The sequence below is a fragment of the Schistocerca cancellata genome, chromosome 5 (assembly GCF_023864275.1).
Source record: "Schistocerca cancellata isolate TAMUIC-IGC-003103 chromosome 5, iqSchCanc2.1, whole genome shotgun sequence".
NCBI lineage: Eukaryota > Metazoa > Arthropoda > Insecta > Orthoptera > Acrididae > Schistocerca > Schistocerca cancellata.
The window spans coordinates 619,628,719-619,645,862 of NC_064630.1; the positions used below are offsets into that span (position 1 = coordinate 619,628,719).

The following is a 17,144-nucleotide window of genomic DNA, read 5'->3' on the forward strand; positions in this document are numbered from 1 at the left end:
TAAAATTTTGCACTTTTTCTTCTATAACTCTTGAATTATACAATTTTTTTTTTTACGACTTGTTATAACAATGAAAGAAAAGAAGTAAGCAACATTGTGTATAAATTTCATTGAAATACTGTTAGCAGTTTTTGAGAAAATGTTCCTCAAAGACGAAAATTTTAAAGTTACAGGAAATGGCTTCCAAAGTTTTTTAATACATTCCTGCCCTGTATGATGGATTATCAGCATCCTCTTCTTTTTCCATTGTTAGTGTCATTTTCACTGGTCTTTTCTTCCCTTTTGCCGCATGTTGTAGGCTTTTGTCTCTTCTTCCTGCACCTCTTAGTCTTTCTTCATCCATTAGGCGCATTGTGGAAATGGTGTTGTGTCCTGGTTGGAAAACTAAACGTTTCAGCACATCACATTTGATTATGTTTCCTTCATTGTATGTTGCCACTGCATCATGCACTACAAAATGCAATGTTTTTATCTGTACAAACACTCTTTTGGGAATCCTAATCCAAATTAAATTATTTACACTTTCATTTGGATTTTGTGTTTTCCCATGTAAACACTTTTAAAATAACCTTTACTGTGATAAATCTCTGAATAATGGCTTAATTACATCAATTACAGCATTTGGTAAACTGTTTCTATGGACATATTCCTTTCCTGATTGGCACTTACACCATGAGTCATCACCTGTGGGGCACAGTGCATGTTGTGGGTGCTCATTTGTTGATGCAGTATAAAAATAATGCCCATACTGCTCTCCTCATATGCTCAATGCTTCCTGTATTTTGCTTAATTGCATACCCATAATACCTCTGCAATGTATCAATTGCTTCATCTGTCAATCTTCCTCTTCCTCCAAGGGTCTTACCATCACTAAGCTTCTGGGATCCTAATGTCTGCTTTAGTTTGCACAAGCAAGCCCCCATGCACTTCTGCACATGTCCAATGCACTCCTGTTTTTTTAATGTGAATTTCATTACCGTAAGGTTTGAGTTCCTCTACAGCTTTATATCCCTTAGAATCACAATTTCCTAGATAGTTAGCGTATCGTACATTATACCATTCCTGTGATCTGGAAAAAATTGCTTTCACACCCTCTATTTCCATTGCTCCACTCGTGCCATGAAAATTTGCTTCACAACTTTCACCATGTTCGTCTTTGGTATTGCCCTTACATCTACAATGTTTTGAGAGAATAGCAACATCAATTACTTTGAAACTGCCTCCACTGGTAGCTGTCACAACTCCATTTAGAGATTTATGACCTCTATGTTGCCATGATCCATTTAAAACAACAGTTAAATCTCTACAATTCCCATTATCTGTTGCAGCTTCTTCAACTGCTTTCTTCATTGTTGCTTGAGCAATATCTTCAGCAGAAGATCCCACCAATTCATTATAAAATCCAAACTTGGTTGGTGGTTTTGGCAAGTTCATAATTCCACATAAATTGTCCCTGCAGAACTGCCCTTGCCAATGCAACACTAGCCATACACTAGCCTAACATTTATATCATACACCTTCTTTCCACTATTACCACTATGAGGAATACTGTTAGAATTAGAAAATGAAACTTCTCCAGCACATTTGTTACACTTCAATAACATTTTACATGCCAAACTAATGTGTGAAGTTATTTTCAATTCCAGTCTTCTTTCTTTGCAAACTTGGCATAATACGTTATGTTTCAAAATCTTAGAGGGCAAGGAAATGTTAATTATTTCATTCGCATCATTGCTGTCACTTTCATAGTTTTCAAATTTTTCTTTGCTGTCATAAAGTTTCTTGCTGGAAGAAGTTCTATCACATTCATTTGGAGCAGTCTGAACAGCATCTCCCTTTGAAACAACAAAAGATCTCTTCTTCCACTCATTGTGCCTCTTCTTAAACACTCCATTGCTGAAATGGGGCATATTGATATCCACAAACCAAATACGTAAAACAGGTATGAGCAAAATTCATCAAAAAAGCAAAATTGAACAGCTAAAAAACACAAAGCAACCTCCACAAGTCAACACACACTGTATAATGTTTATGTTTACTGATATGAACAGTCACTTGTCACAGAGATAAAGCCATACAAGCTGTTGGAAAATAAAACACTGTCTAATTCCGCAAAGATACCCTGCTTGCAGCCAGCGAGTGGTGCGTCAAATTTGCAGTGATTAAAAAAACCACTTAGAATTAACTTAGAAGGGTGAAACTTGATTTGTTTTATTCAGAAAACTCCAAATAATTTTATGATGAAAAAAAACAGAAAACGTTAATTTTGTCATTTTCATTGTTCTGGCTCCCCTTAAGCCATGCTTTTGTAATCTTGGATTTCTTCTTCAAGGAAAAATGAGAAAAGAAAGGCAATAAAATATAATGAGAAACAATGTGTTACATTAGAAGAGAAATCAGAGCTGGGTATTCAAATAATGAGATGATTATACAATGAGATGGCAGTCAGGCGAGTTCAGCAATCAGAAGAAATACATAGACTATGATGCTGCAGAATACTGTACAAAAGAAGAAATAAAAATGTCAATTACAAAAATGAATGGTATATTCCAAACCCAAACATTAAACATGCTTATAGCTGGAAATATAACTCAACAATCAACTTATGCAAGAAGTTGATATGTTCAAAATTAACTGAAATTGAAAAAATGCATGTTGACTTCCTATCAAACAAAGTAAACTATTTTCATTTGCTGTGCAAATTTTACTGATGAGAATACATGCAAAATAGCATATCATAGTTATTTTGACTCTATCTTTTGATGTGGTACACTTTTTTGGGGAAGTTCAAGTGGCATATCTCATGCACTGAAGCTGCAGAGGAAAATTGTTACACATATACTACTCAGCATAGAGAATTATTTTGGAAGCTACAGATTGTAACTGTTCCCCCTCTACACATATACAAAATTATAATCTTTTGACAAAGCAGACAAAAATTATTTGAGGAGAATCATTTTATCCACACTTAAACATGAGGAACAAAGATAATATTATGCTTTTCACACATCAACTGAAATTACATGTACAGTCTCCACAGTAGGTCCTGTGTGAGGATGAAAATTTTAGATCATCTAAAAAATGAGGTTGCAGAAGATTTTATGGAACCAATGTTTCTATTCAGTAGAAGACTTCATGGAGGATAAAGTGATAATTTGGTCTGGGTTTATCTTAGCAATATATTTATTTCTATAACGAAATTACATTATTACTTGCATACTGTCATACTGTTGTTAGTATCATTGTCCCGTTTTTTGTGAAATTTTACGACAAGTGTTCGACATGTCTTCTGTATGTACCTGAATGGAATGCTTTGGGTTATGTATGTTATGAGGTTAATAAATTACAAAAAAAGGATGGAAGATGCAATACTTTGCCACCATTCTACCTTAACATATTTATTAAGTCTCGCCTCTACCCCCTCCCTGCCCTGCCCTTTGCTCTATTTAGTACCATCTTTTAGTTTACATCTTATAAATTTTTTTCATTGTAATTTTTCTACCACCATTGTAGAAACTAAGAGGGGATACAATTAGTTATGAGCAAGATCACTGCTCTCCAAAAAAAAAAAAAAAGCAGATTCTATGCGGCATGTAAGTACCCTGGTATGCAGAACTTAAGGATAAAAGTAACTTTCACATGATGTGTCACTATCAAGTAACATAGATCACTGAAATTTGCACTGTACATAGAGAGAACTGCAACAGTATAGTGCAGAAAGCAACTGAAATAAATATGCAATGAAAGAAACAGAAATGACACTTTTATTCAGAGACACTAATTACATTGAAGTCATCACGATTTATGATGGCCGCCTGGACATTACAAAAGGTGGGAGAAGGCACTTAATAGAATGTACAATCAGCATAGATGCATACTCTGCAGTGTGCTCCCACGCTGGCCACAATGTCGGTAAGGAGTTCAGCGTTCCAGTCCTCCACCAGTGCAGATGACATCTGCTGGACTGTTGTTCGCACATGTGGACATGCTGCAGTACATCACCCCAATGCATCCGACAAGTGCTCGATTGGATTTAAGTTGGTAGAACAAGCAGACCAGTCCATTCGCCAAATATCTTCTTACTTCAAGAGCTCCTCTGTCTGCATCGTTCAATTCGGTCCCATGCGGTCAACCACAAAAATGAAGTCAGGGCTGAATGAACACCTGTAAAGATACATACTGGGAAAGAGTTCAGTGTCACAATAACATTGACTGGTGAGTATACCATGTTCAAACAGCTGGAAGTCAGTATGCTTATGCAACATTATGTCTTCCCAGACCTTGACACCTGGATTGCCAAACTCATCATGTTAAACAATGTTTCTGAGTGCATTATGTGCTCCCACGTCTTGCTATATGAGGATATGTCCAGAATCACTACTCAGAATCATTGCTCTTGTCTGATAAGAGCACACAACTCCACTCCTCTTTGGTCCAGTCCCCGTGCTCTTGGCACCATCGAAAATCGTGCCACCAATGTGCGACTGTCGGTGGAACACAGTTTACAGGTTGTCAGGCAAAGAGACCACCCCCCAAACACAGTCACCATGCCACTGTGAAGAGTGAGACTGCATACCTTGCAATACTGTTAAATGAGGTTGCAATTGGACCCACTGTTTGATGTGGGTGCCTTCTTGCCTGTTGCACAATACAACAGCCATCTGCTGCTATAGTGGACTATGGCCGTCCACCTAACCCCCTTTGGGTAGCAGTACCTGTAGATCAGAACACTCCCCATGCATGTGAAACAATGCTGTGAGCAATACCAAACTCCTGGGATACACTTGTCACACTTCATTCTTCTTCCAGTTTCCCATTGATTCTTTCCCATACGAAGTCATCCAAATGTTTTCTCCAGGCCATGTTATAATGAAGGACACCATCACAGCACACACCATAGCTGCTCACTGATTGACATGTACTATCTTTTCCTACTCCTTCGACTGCGTTGTCATGTGGGGCCGGGCCAGTCCATTTGGTTGTGATGGTACGTCACATAAATATTGACATTTTTAGCGGTTGTAAATCATAGTTTACGTATTTTATGAATATAATTAGTGTAAAAGATATAGTTAATATTCTTGAAACAACTGATATGCAGCGATAGCATCTTTATTTAATGTTGATGAAAATAAAAAAGGATCGAAAGAGACGCGATTGTATGGCCGAGGAGGAAGGACGTATTTGGTGGTACACACACTGTTTTGTTTCACTATACGGAAGGCAGCCTCTTTCATTGTGCTCTCAAACTTTCATTCATTTCCAACCAGTTGTTAATATGTTATGTTACTTCATCTAACTCATCCTTAAGTTTTGCAGAGCAGTATATGACAGTATATGATGAAAGGATGAACAATCACTCAGTTTCTGGATGAAGTCCTTCATTACACTGTTTTGTCTCTCTCTCTCTCTCTCTCTCTCTCTCTCTCTCTCGTGTGTGTGTTTTACCTCTGAAGAGTTTTATCGGCAAGTTAGACATTGTTTTGTTCATTTTAAGTGCTTCTCTCAAGCACTGTGGCTGTTCAATTCAGTGAATAACATTATGACTTTCTTTCAGATTTTGCCATTTTATCAACCCTTGACTTCCATTAAAGTCTATCCTATTTTTTCACTACTTTTGTGTGTATCTATTAACGTGTAATTAAATATTGTTTGCTACTCGTGTTTAATTTCTTATTCAGTGTAACTTACTGTTCTTTGTGTGAACTAACATGTTACTGTCTTCCACACATTTCTAGTTTCTCTTTATGGCTGAAGTAGAAAACTGTGCCTCCTAAATCTCCAGATTGTAAATGTATCACCAGCGGGATTAGCCGAGCGGTCTAAGGCACTGCAGTCATGGACTCTGCGGCTGGTCCCGGTGGAGGTTCGAATCCTCCCTCGGGCATGGGTGTGTTTGTTTGTCCTTATGATAACTTAGGCTAAGTAGTGTGTAAGCTTAGGGACTGATGACCTTAGCAGTTAAGTCCCATAAGATGTCACACACATTTGAACTTCTTTTTGTAAATGTATTTTTATGTTACTGACTGTCCAAATGGCTTGCTTTGGTAAGTATAGTTATTTAAGTGTCAATGTATTCATTTTTGACCACATTTCCTGATTTTGTAGACCATTAGTTCGCAAGCTGGGGTGGGGGATCATTCTCCTAGGGGGGCATGAAAGTTTTGGGGGGGGGGGGGGGGGAGGGCAGGGGTGATGTCAGCTCAGAAGACAGCAGAAACATGCAGTCAGAAAAGTCAAAAATTTTATATTCTTATTACAGTTAATGAATGCATTTTTTTGTAGAGTTAGCAAATCCAGATTTGCCTCGCATATCATCCAGTTATTGCTGACACAACACAATCTTCATCTGCAGAATACATTCTTTACTCAGTATTATACCTGTTGTGTTCTGTAGAAGCAACCAGTATTTTTATTGGTTTCGGATGTGGTGTGGAAATATCAGCCCAAAGAAGGTTGTATAATGAAAAATATATTAAGAATGGATTTATCTTTACTGAAAAAGATGATGTTAAACTGCCACAATGTGTTGAATGTCACAATGTCCACAGTAACGACTCATTGCAGCCTGTGTGTCTCAATGTCTTCTAACAACAGCTCACCCATCGGTGAAAAATAAACTTGAAGATTTTTTTATTGGAAAAAGAAATTCTTTAAATCACATGAAGCTGGATTCTGCTGAGATATTTCCACAGCAAAATGAGAAAGTTATTGAAGCATCATATGAAATTTCTCTCTTAATAGCAAAAAACAATAAAGCCTCAAACTACTGGTGAGATGTTAATAGAAGCTTCCATTCTTTTCGCAATCAGAAATTTTTCTGGAGAAGATAGTCAGCAAAAAGTGGACAAGGTACCTCTTTCAAACAATACAGTAGTGTGCAATATAGGATCAAAGAAATGCCCCTGTGTATGAATGAACAGCTACTTAAAAGAACGAAAATGTATCAATTTTTTGCTGTGCATGGTGATGGTTTTATAGCATAGCTCAATAATGTCACTTAATAGTATACTGCTGATTTGTGGATGAGAAGAAGGTAACAGAAGAAATGTTTTCTAAAAACTTGGGAACAACAAGGTTCTGATGCATTTTCTGCCATTAATGAATTTCTAGTTGAAAATGGTTCATCTGGGGACATCGTTGTGGGAGTTTACATTGATGAAGCAAAAGCCGTAGTAGGTTCACACACTGGCTTCCTAAGTACTGACAAAGAAAAAATCCTGATCTTACTTATCCTCACTGTGTGATGAACAGACAAGCTCAGCCTCTAAAGTGGCTAGCAGTGTTGTTAATATAAAATTAAGTAAAGTGCTCTGTGCACTTTTTTTTTTTTAGTCCTATGTAATGAGTTCATGCTGAATATCAGTCTTTAATCTTTCATATGCACGTTAAAACTATAAGGTAGAAATGCCACAATAATAGAGACCAGTGGTACCATGAGGATGGAGGGAGGGGGGGGGGGTGTTGCCAGGTTGTTCCCCTTACTAACTTTTCATCATTCCCTCGATTCAGCATTTCAGTGAACTTCTAGATAGGCAGTAGTGCAATGCCAATGCGTGGAGATTTATCATCAGTGAACACCTGGATCAGCTTCAGAAAGAGTTCAAACTTCATTTTCCACACTTGTCTTCAGTAGTTTGGTGCAGCAAATTAGCAAGATGACCCTGCAATCATGTGCATGCAGTTCCTAATGAAATTGAACCTAAATATGATTTGAATGCTAAAGAATAATTTCAACAAATGGAGTTGGAACTCTTTTGGGCCATTTATAGAACACAGCAACCACATGGCGAATCTGCATTAATAGCACTTGTCTACTTCAGTCACTATGCACGCACATGTGGAATCACGTAGCTGGCAGTTCATTCACTCCATACCATGCAGTGCTCTCTTGCCGAGTAAAGGACAACAGCTGCATGGCCTTGCCATGGTGATAAGGAAACATAGACTGCAACTATACAGCTTCCACACAATGTAGTGGCGCTTATGGTCCTGGCATGTGTTTCTTTTCATCTATCGAATTTCCAAGTTTTATGTACAGAAGGTGTGCACTGTATACCTGATCTTCACGAAGTGTTATCACAGTAAAATGAAAGTTAAAGTGATAAGTGAAAATTGAGTGTTATTGAAGGTCATTGTTTCCGTTGTGGAACTGTATATTTCCATGCAATAATAGCTGATGAATTAATGCTTCCTTTCCGTCAGCTGCTAAAATCGCACTGACATTTAGACACATTTGCAACAGAACAAAATAAAAAGATTTAATTTCATCCATATTTTGCAGCCCCAAATGTGACTGTATTCAATACAATGGAATTATGTATCAAAAAGCATCCTCAGTCACAAATTTTCATGTTTTATTAAATACCAGTACATGATGCATTTTGGACCCTGTGGATCCATCATCAGGTGTAACTTGTCTTAATACAAGATTTATTTTTCTCTTGAATGAGTGAAATGTGTATTCCTTGAAAAGTTTTGATGTTAGGTTATGAATTTTGTAAGTCAAATGTGGAAAATATGTGCAAAATAGGGGAAAAACTAACAGTGTAAACTTACCACTGAAGAGGCAAATGTACATCTTGAGTGAAGTGATATGTATGAACAGGATGGAGAAAATTATGTGAAATGGTGCTAAAAAGTTAAAACCTCTTTTCTTGGATTATGTGTTACGTTTACACTCTTCACTTTTTCTACTATTTTGCACATATCTTCCACATTTTACTTATGAAGTTCATAACCTAATATCAGAATTTTTCATGACAAGAATACACATTTCACTTCATTCAAGAGAAAAAATAAATCATATACTTAGACAAGTTACACCTGATGATGGACCCAAAGGGTCTGAAATGCATCGTGTATTTAATAAAGCATGAAAATTTGTGACTGAAGGTGTTTTTTAATTCATACTTCCAGTAAAGTAAAAAAGATTTACATTGAGAGTATGACAACAGAAAGTACAATTGTCAACTTTATTCATAATTAATTAAAAAACTTCAATCCAGTACACTATGGACTTTCATGAGTAAATCGAGCAAATGAACTAGTAGGACTCATTACAATTTGAACAGAAAGAGAAAGAAAACTTAAGGTGTAATGGTGAAAAGAGATGGGCATTATTTGAATAGATTGGATAATTATTTAAATAAGTAGGTCAATCAAACATATTGATTCACCGATAAATTATCTGTAAATTAAATAAAAAATTATATATAATGTCACTGTATCGTCTTTGTTTACCTCTTGTACAGAGTTAGAATTTGGTCCCTTGGCTCAATGTAGTTTCTGTTTTATAAATAACTTATTAATGGTTTAAATTAATGATATGAATATAATAGAGGGAAACATTCCACGTGGGAAAAATATATCTAAAAACAAAGATGATGTAACTCACCAGACAAAAGCGTTGGTAGGTCAGTAGAGACACTAACAAACAGAAACACACACACAAAATTCAAGCTTTCGCAACCCACGGTTGCTTCATCAGGAAAGAGGGATGGAGAGGGAAAGACGAAAGGAGATGTGGGTTTTAAGGGAGAGGGTAAGGAGTCATTTCAATCCCGGGAGCGGAAAGATTTACCTTAGGGGGAAAAAAGGGGACAGGTATATACTCGCGCACACACACACATATCCATCCATGTGTGGATATGTGTGTGTGTGTGTGTGTGTGTGTGTGTGTGTGTGTGTGTGTGCGCGCACGAGTGTATACCTGTCCCCTTTTTTCGCCCGAAGGTAAGTCTTTCCGCTCCAGGGATTGGAATGACTCCTTACCCTCTCCCTTAAAACCCACATCCTTTCGTCTTTCCCTCTCCTCCCCTCTTTCCTGATGAAGTAACCGTGGGTTGCGAAAGCTTGAATTTTGTGTGTGTGTTTGTGTTTGTTAGTGTCCCTACCAATGCTTATGTCTGGTAAGTTACATCATCTTTGTTTTTAGATATATTATTAATGGTTTACCCAGAAATTTGTCTTTGTGGCTTAAGTTCCATACTACAAAACATAGGCTTGGTGTTTGATCCCCAGTTGGTCCTGCGATTTTCTCTGTTCATCGCTTCTTTCACCTATAACAGTGACAGTAATGCCAAGTCCAGTTGCACCACACTTCAGACTACGATGTTAAAATGTAGATATCCTTCTAACTGGCTGTATCTATCCAGAGGTGGGAGGAAATCAAAGGCACACCACAGTGCCCTCTAAATCACTGCAGTGCTGAAACCATCCTTCAAACTGAGCACAGCTTTACTTGATTTTCAGTGTAACAAATGAAACATAAAAATCCTTATAGGCAGATGGCCTCAGCAATTTGGGCTATTATGCACCAAGAAGCTGCAATGTTAAGCAGCAAATTTAGTCAGCTAGCTGACGGTCAATAGTGACATCAGCTGAGCGAGATGGCCTTTCTTTTCATAACAAACATACTTTACTAAATTATAAAAATTATTTGTCTATCATTTCACTTGCTTTACGCACTGTGGATTATATGTTCACTTAGATAGATGTTGGAGCATATGTAAAATATAATGACTCATCTAGTTTTATGCAACGAGTTATGCATGAAAATCTTGTTAGTAAAAATTTACAAATATTGGAGAAAAGTGCCATATCAAACAAGGGAGTACCAATGCCATGCATTATTGTCGGAGATGAAGCATTTGGTACATCTGAAAATTTAATATGTCCTTATGGAGGAAGGAGTACAAAAAACAGCAAAAGAACCTTTAAAAACTGACTGTCTTGGACTTGATGGTTTGTAGAATACAATCTGACAAATAAATAGAGAACACACAATTTTTCTTTGCCCAGTGGATGTTTGAGATGAATTTGCAATTGCCATAATAAATGCATGGTGTATTTTACACAACAATGTGTCAGAAAGAGATGGCTACAAATATGAAGACATATTGCATGTCTCTTCAGAACTGGAAATTCCCCCAAGTCCTACAAGTTGCTGAAAGTCATCATGAAATTTGTTTCAGGACGCAGGGAAGGTACGGTTGCTTTGACAAGTGCCGGGACCCTGATGGGCAGCCACAGAAGTTCTCTATGAGACAGCCTGCTCATAACTGACAGCACAGAGTCAGGTGGCTGTTGCAGCTTAAAGCTGATAGTCTTATATTGAAGTCATGATTAATGCTGAATTCAGGAATGTATTGCATGTGTAGAACGTATTTTCTTTAGTGTCACAATGGTAAATCTCTGTAAATCAAATAAAGCTTCTGATGATCAAACAATGGAAACTCCAGGTAGAAATATCAACAATATGGAAAAGACAGATTACTACTAACCGTAAAGAAGACGAGTCAAGGTACAGACAGGCACAAAAAATTTGTGTCTCTTAATTGTGCCTGCCTGCAACTTGACATGTCTTCTTTACCATAAGTAACACAGTGTTGATTTCTGATTAGACATTTCAAAAAGGAGTTGTTCAGAAAGCTAATTTAAAAGAAATGAAAAGTGCATTTGCTTAATAAATGACAATTTTATAATGAATTTGAGCTATATATGCAATTGGATTTCAGATTTATCTATTATCCATAACAATTTTAATTCACAAGATGACGAATAAGTGTATTTATTTGTGTAAGTGAATAACATTTTGAAAACTATTTGTTATTCACAAATACCAAACAGTACTTTATATGTGTGTTTGTTATTCATCATTCGCAAAAATATTGCCCAAGAATGGTAATAATTAAAGTGTATCGCACATAAAATCCGCATAGCTCATGCAGCTGTGTGTATGAATGCTCACACACTGTCATTAGCATTGGTAATCTTTGGCAACTTCCACCAACATTTGCTAAGCATGTTAGTCCCTTCACTTGCACACCACAGGTGCATGGGGGCCACCCGTTTGCAGGGCTCTACCAGTTTCTCTCCTATTTATCCAGGAGTGGCGAGGAAAGCCCTAAGTCCTCATACAGTATTCATCAACATACCTAAGTAAGATTAGATTTTTGACACTACCCATCATGAACACAAAACACCACACTTATCTGAATGTGAAGAGCGACCTTAGATGTACTTTACTAGTTTGAAACCAAACATTCAGAAGCTGCTTAAATAAAAACAATTGAAACTGTTTCACTGATGTTCTGAATTTTTCTTTCATAACACAAAAAAATGTTAGATGTGAAATATGTTGTTCAAGTAAAAATTCTGTCAGATATTTAAGTAAGACATAACGACATTTCTATTGCGTTTGTGAAACCCTTTGAAACCTATAGTTTTGTTTTACTCTACATTTTATAGCCCTCTTTTATGTAAGTGTTATTGTCAAATAATGTTTTTCGGCAGATACAGAAAAATAAACAAAACAGCGGAGCATGCTCTAGCAAAAGGGACACCAGGTAGAAAAGGTTGGGAATCAATGTTGTACAGAGAATGGCATACCTAATTAATGGAAGCATTTTTTAAATGTTAATTTGTAAATTTAACTTGCCAGAGACATTTCTTGATTTTCTCTCTCTCCATTTTAATGCTCATTTCTCAATTAGTCTGCATACTGTAGTGCTAAACATTAAAATCTGCATACGTGAAGAGCATTAACAACAATAAACTGATAATTAAAGCAAGAACAAAACTTTTGGAAACCTTTTTTATTATTATGAAATTGAAAGACAAAGGTGCAGAAATGAACATCAAGACACTTTTCCATTTCTCTGTCCCCCCCCCCCCCCCCCATTTAGATCCACTTGTTAAGCATTATTTTTGCAGTGAATAAATTGGAACTATTTTCAGGTAGCGTGCTTCCAGGTCTTTATAATATTGTGCTTATACCTGTATGTGTCACTGTTGATCATTATTATTTTGCAGAAAGTAATTTCACTTATGGAACTAATTACTGTTGTCTACATTTTATGATGCATGGTGGTCTTTTCTAAAAATTTGATCTGTCGCATCACTGGTGTTGTGAGGTAGCCTATTATAGAAAAAGAAGGTAAATACTAATGTTTTGTTAGAGTAGCTGTTTTTCTCCATAACTAATTTAATTTTGAAAAATTAAGTTGCATAACTTTACTTATATTTTGGGGTAATAAGTATACCAACAGCAAAAACAAGAAATATAAATATTTATATTTGATAAACAACATTTAAAATGCAGTTTACATGCAATTTCTATACAAAATTTAACAACAAATCTTCAAGATCAGTGCACAACACACATTGAACATTGGTCCAAATAACATTTTTGCCTGGCAAATAATGTCAGATTCTCTTCCCAAAGCTTCTGTCGAGAATGCATTGAAAAGTCTTTGAGTACAGAGGCATAAATATTTACAAGAATATCTTCAAAATTGACACTAAAATTTCGTAATAAAATACATTGTCCGTGTATAGCATTATTATCCATGTTTAAGGCTATAAGTTCTATGTACTTCTTGGATGCGTTCTTAATTACCGCATGGCCATTTCATTCAAAAGCACTTCACTTAACACTTCTGGATGCTACTACACGATAATCACTTCACTGCCAAAACATTGAGCAATGTAGAAAGTGTTGTTGCAAGCTACATATTTACCACTGTCCTGAGACCAATAACAACCCTGAGAACATTCCATTTCTTCATTTTCTATTTTGAAAATGAGTTTTAAAAATGTGATGTCAGTTAAGTCTTGTAGCAGTGTGAAAGGCAAGGAGACTTCTCAATCAAAATCTTTACTTCAATAGCTCCTCATGGAATGTGTTTCAGAAACTCTCATTGCTTTCAGAAGACCTTGTATTTGCTAACTCTGACATCAAAATGGTTTCTTCTTCAAAAATGAGCACAATTACTCCTTTTAAATACTGTTGTCCATGTTGCAAAAGTATTAAAAAACCTTCTACGTTGCAAAATGTTCTTTGCATGATGCCAAAACCTACAGCATTACTAAATATCCACTCAAATGTAGAGTTCGGATGCAGGTACACTCAAGGTATATACAATTTGATTTTGTGCTCGATGGCTTTGTTAGAGCTTCATGGCAGCGGCCATGGAATGCCAGAAAAGTCAACAGGTCCACCAAGCCCAGCATCAGCTTCCAATAGGCTCATTATGACTGCCATTGCTGCTTCATCGTTGCCATCATTGGAAGCATTAGGATTCGAAGATTCAGGCAGGACATTGCCGTCAATCATTTGAATAACTTCATCTGGATCCACACCTGTAAATATAATGCTTTTAAAATTTATAATCAGTATATTTATGTATTGGGATAATAATAGTCATCTCAAAACTATAGTAATTCAGTGCTATACAATAAAATTATTGTGGATGATAGTAGACCATTTTCTGACACACACTTTATTTAAATAATATGTGACAGCACACTGAGCATAATACATTCTCAATGGATAATCATTACTGATACAGGAAAGCAACACGTTGAAGGACTGTACAAGAAGATAAACTTCAATAGTTTAAACTGGAAGTAGTAAAAATTGTTGTAGATTAACAATTGCACAAATCAAACTTGTATGCAGGAATTAGAAGATTATTTTATTGTGATGCCCAGAATGTATGGAAGAGAGGTGCTTGCCTCAGAATTGCTGCACAGAGTAACTGATAGTAAACAGAATGAGAAACTGAAGAGTCACTGGGGAATTTTGTATTGGATGGAGTGGAAATGATGTAAAACAATTGTGATCTTATTTTTACCAATAGAAGAATAAAATTATAAAAATCTTTGTCTTAGACAAAAACAAAGTACCTCAAAAGGACAGGAGCCAGAGCTTTGTCTTTCATATGTTAGGCTGTGCAAATTTACTTATGAACTGAACTGAATGGTTAACTCACAAGGGGTAACATTGCAGATTCATTATATATAGGAGAAATTGCTGTCACTGTGGAGCTACAGCTTTAATTTCCAGCACATAATTGCTTTAATGTTAAACATATTGTTGCGAGTTTGGCACATGCAGTGTGGTGGTTAGTGTCTCTGGCTTGAATGCTGTGGGTCACCATTTCAAACCCAACCATCAGCAATTATTTGTTGCTTCAAATTTATCATTTCTGGGGGGTTCTTTAAACATATGCAAACATTTGTAAATCCAAATATTTGATGTCTGTATAAATACTAGCATTCTGTTCTGTCTGTAAATTGGTGTCAGTAATAAATGTGCTTTCAGTTCTAAGTGTTTTATTTCACTGACAACTCTGTCTTCAGTTCTAGACTAGATAGTGGTTCCGATGTGAGACCACCTGGTGGAGATGCCACATACTTCAAATGATCTACTTCACTAAGTCTCTAATTAGGCTGTGTAAAAGCCATCACCCACACGGAAAGGAATCAGAATACAAGCAGTGCAGCGTTACTAAGATCCATATATTTAGGAGACAAATGGATTCCAAAACAATAGTAAGTCATCTGCATATCAGGCCTCCATCTGTGTTTTCCGGAGATGTTGGTCAGGACCCAACAAAATGGCTGAGAAGGTTCCCAATTACAGCAGGTGAGATGATGTGATATGTTTGGCACATGTATACTTTTACTTGGATGGCACAGCCCAAGAACAGTGTGGCTCAAGTGGCTCAAGGACAATGAAAAGAAGCTCAATAGCTAGGCCAAATTCTAGCCGAGCTGGAGAAAACGATTTACGACAATTGGCAGTTAAGTTCACTTAGTGGAAGAATTGACATACAAAATGTTTTGGTCATACACCACACCATATATCTGAATAAGAGAGAAGCTGGAAAAATCTTACAATTGATGAAAGGAATCACAAAAGAAATTTATCAAGCTCTTTTGGTAAAGAAAGTTACAACAAGATAGAATTCATCCACGTAGTTCACCTCTCTCATACACCAGATAGTAAGGCCAGAGATATAGCAATGTTTGACAGCCAAAAATGTTGGACCAAAGATACAAGAGATAGCAGCCATGAATGTTGACCATATACATGGGTAGCTAATACAGAACATTGAAGAAGAAGTGTATCAATCTTTAGAGCCAATCTTTGTCGCTAGTTGGAAGTGCCACGAAGAGTGAACTTGGCCATTACAGACTTATGCTGCAGCTGTCAAATGACAACCTAGCACCCAACCAGCATAGGTGCAACCAATTCCTACATCAAGCAGAATAGCCCACAGAAGAACAGATATTTGGAGGACAGAGAACAACATACCAGTGTGTTTCCACTGTGGATGCCCTCGACATATTGTGTGTTACTGCAGAGAAGGCTACACTACCAGATACCAGCCAACTCAACAGCTCTGTTCACACCAATCAATTGCAGACAGTTATAGTCTACATCTTCATGATTACTCTGCTATTCACAATAAAGTGCCTGGCAGAGGGCTCAATGAACCACCTTCAAGCTTTCTCTCTACCGCTCCACTCTCGAACGATGCACGGGAAAAACAAACATTTAAATTTTTCTGTTGAGCCCGATTTCTTTTATTTTATCATCATAATCATTTATTTCTATGTAGATGGGTGCCAACAGAATATTTTTGCAATCGGAGGTGAAAATGGGTGATTGAAATTTCATGAAAAGATCCCGTTGCAACGAAAAACGCCTTTGTTTTAATGATTGCCAGTCCAATTCACATATCATGTCTGTGGTACTATCTCCCCTATTTTGCAATAATACAAAACGAGCTGCCCTTCTTTGAACTTTTTTGATGTCATCCATCATTCCCACCTGATGCAGATCACACACCACACAGCGATACTCCAGAATAGGGCGAACAAACGTGGTATAAGCAGTCTCTTCAGTCACCCTATGGGACAAAGCCCTTCCCCATACCCTGGATGAGGTTACTCTCCAACACGCTCTAGACATTCATCATCGCCATAAAGGGGTACCTGTCACTTGCCGAACTGCTGACTTCAGGAAAACTAAGCAAGGCGACCATCTGTGGTGGTGAGGCCACCACAGATGCAAATCCTCCAAGGACAACAGTCACTTCCATGTTAGGAAAATGTCATTAATGCCTTCATCAGTTGCCAACTTGTCTGGAGACTAGTTAACTCAGTGGATTTATTTTCTGTAGTTTTGGAAGCTTAGCATCATCAACCAAAGAAGACTATATTCTGTGATACAAATGTGATTGTGCTAAAAGTTACAAATGGAAAGTACTTCCAACTGACTGAAATGTATACAGCAAGAATAACTAACAATGACAGAACACAACCTTTCAATTATCATTTTAACAGACTGT

General features: G+C 36.9%; 1 protein-coding gene across 2 annotated transcripts in view; it reads right to left on the reverse strand.

Moving 5' to 3' along the window:
• Positions 1 to 13,056: 13,056 nt before the first annotated feature.
• The window catches only part of LOC126187631 (protein cycle), a 948,550-nt gene continuing 944,462 nt past the window's right edge, over positions 13,057 to 17,144 (reverse strand). For both annotated transcript variants that reach the window (XM_049928830.1, XM_049928829.1), the window contains one exon: positions 13,057 to 14,145. In XM_049928830.1, coding sequence (XP_049784787.1) covers positions 13,961 to 14,145 — 185 coding nt within the window. In that variant the 3' untranslated portion in view covers positions 13,057 to 13,960. The remainder of the gene's footprint in view (positions 14,146 to 17,144) is intronic.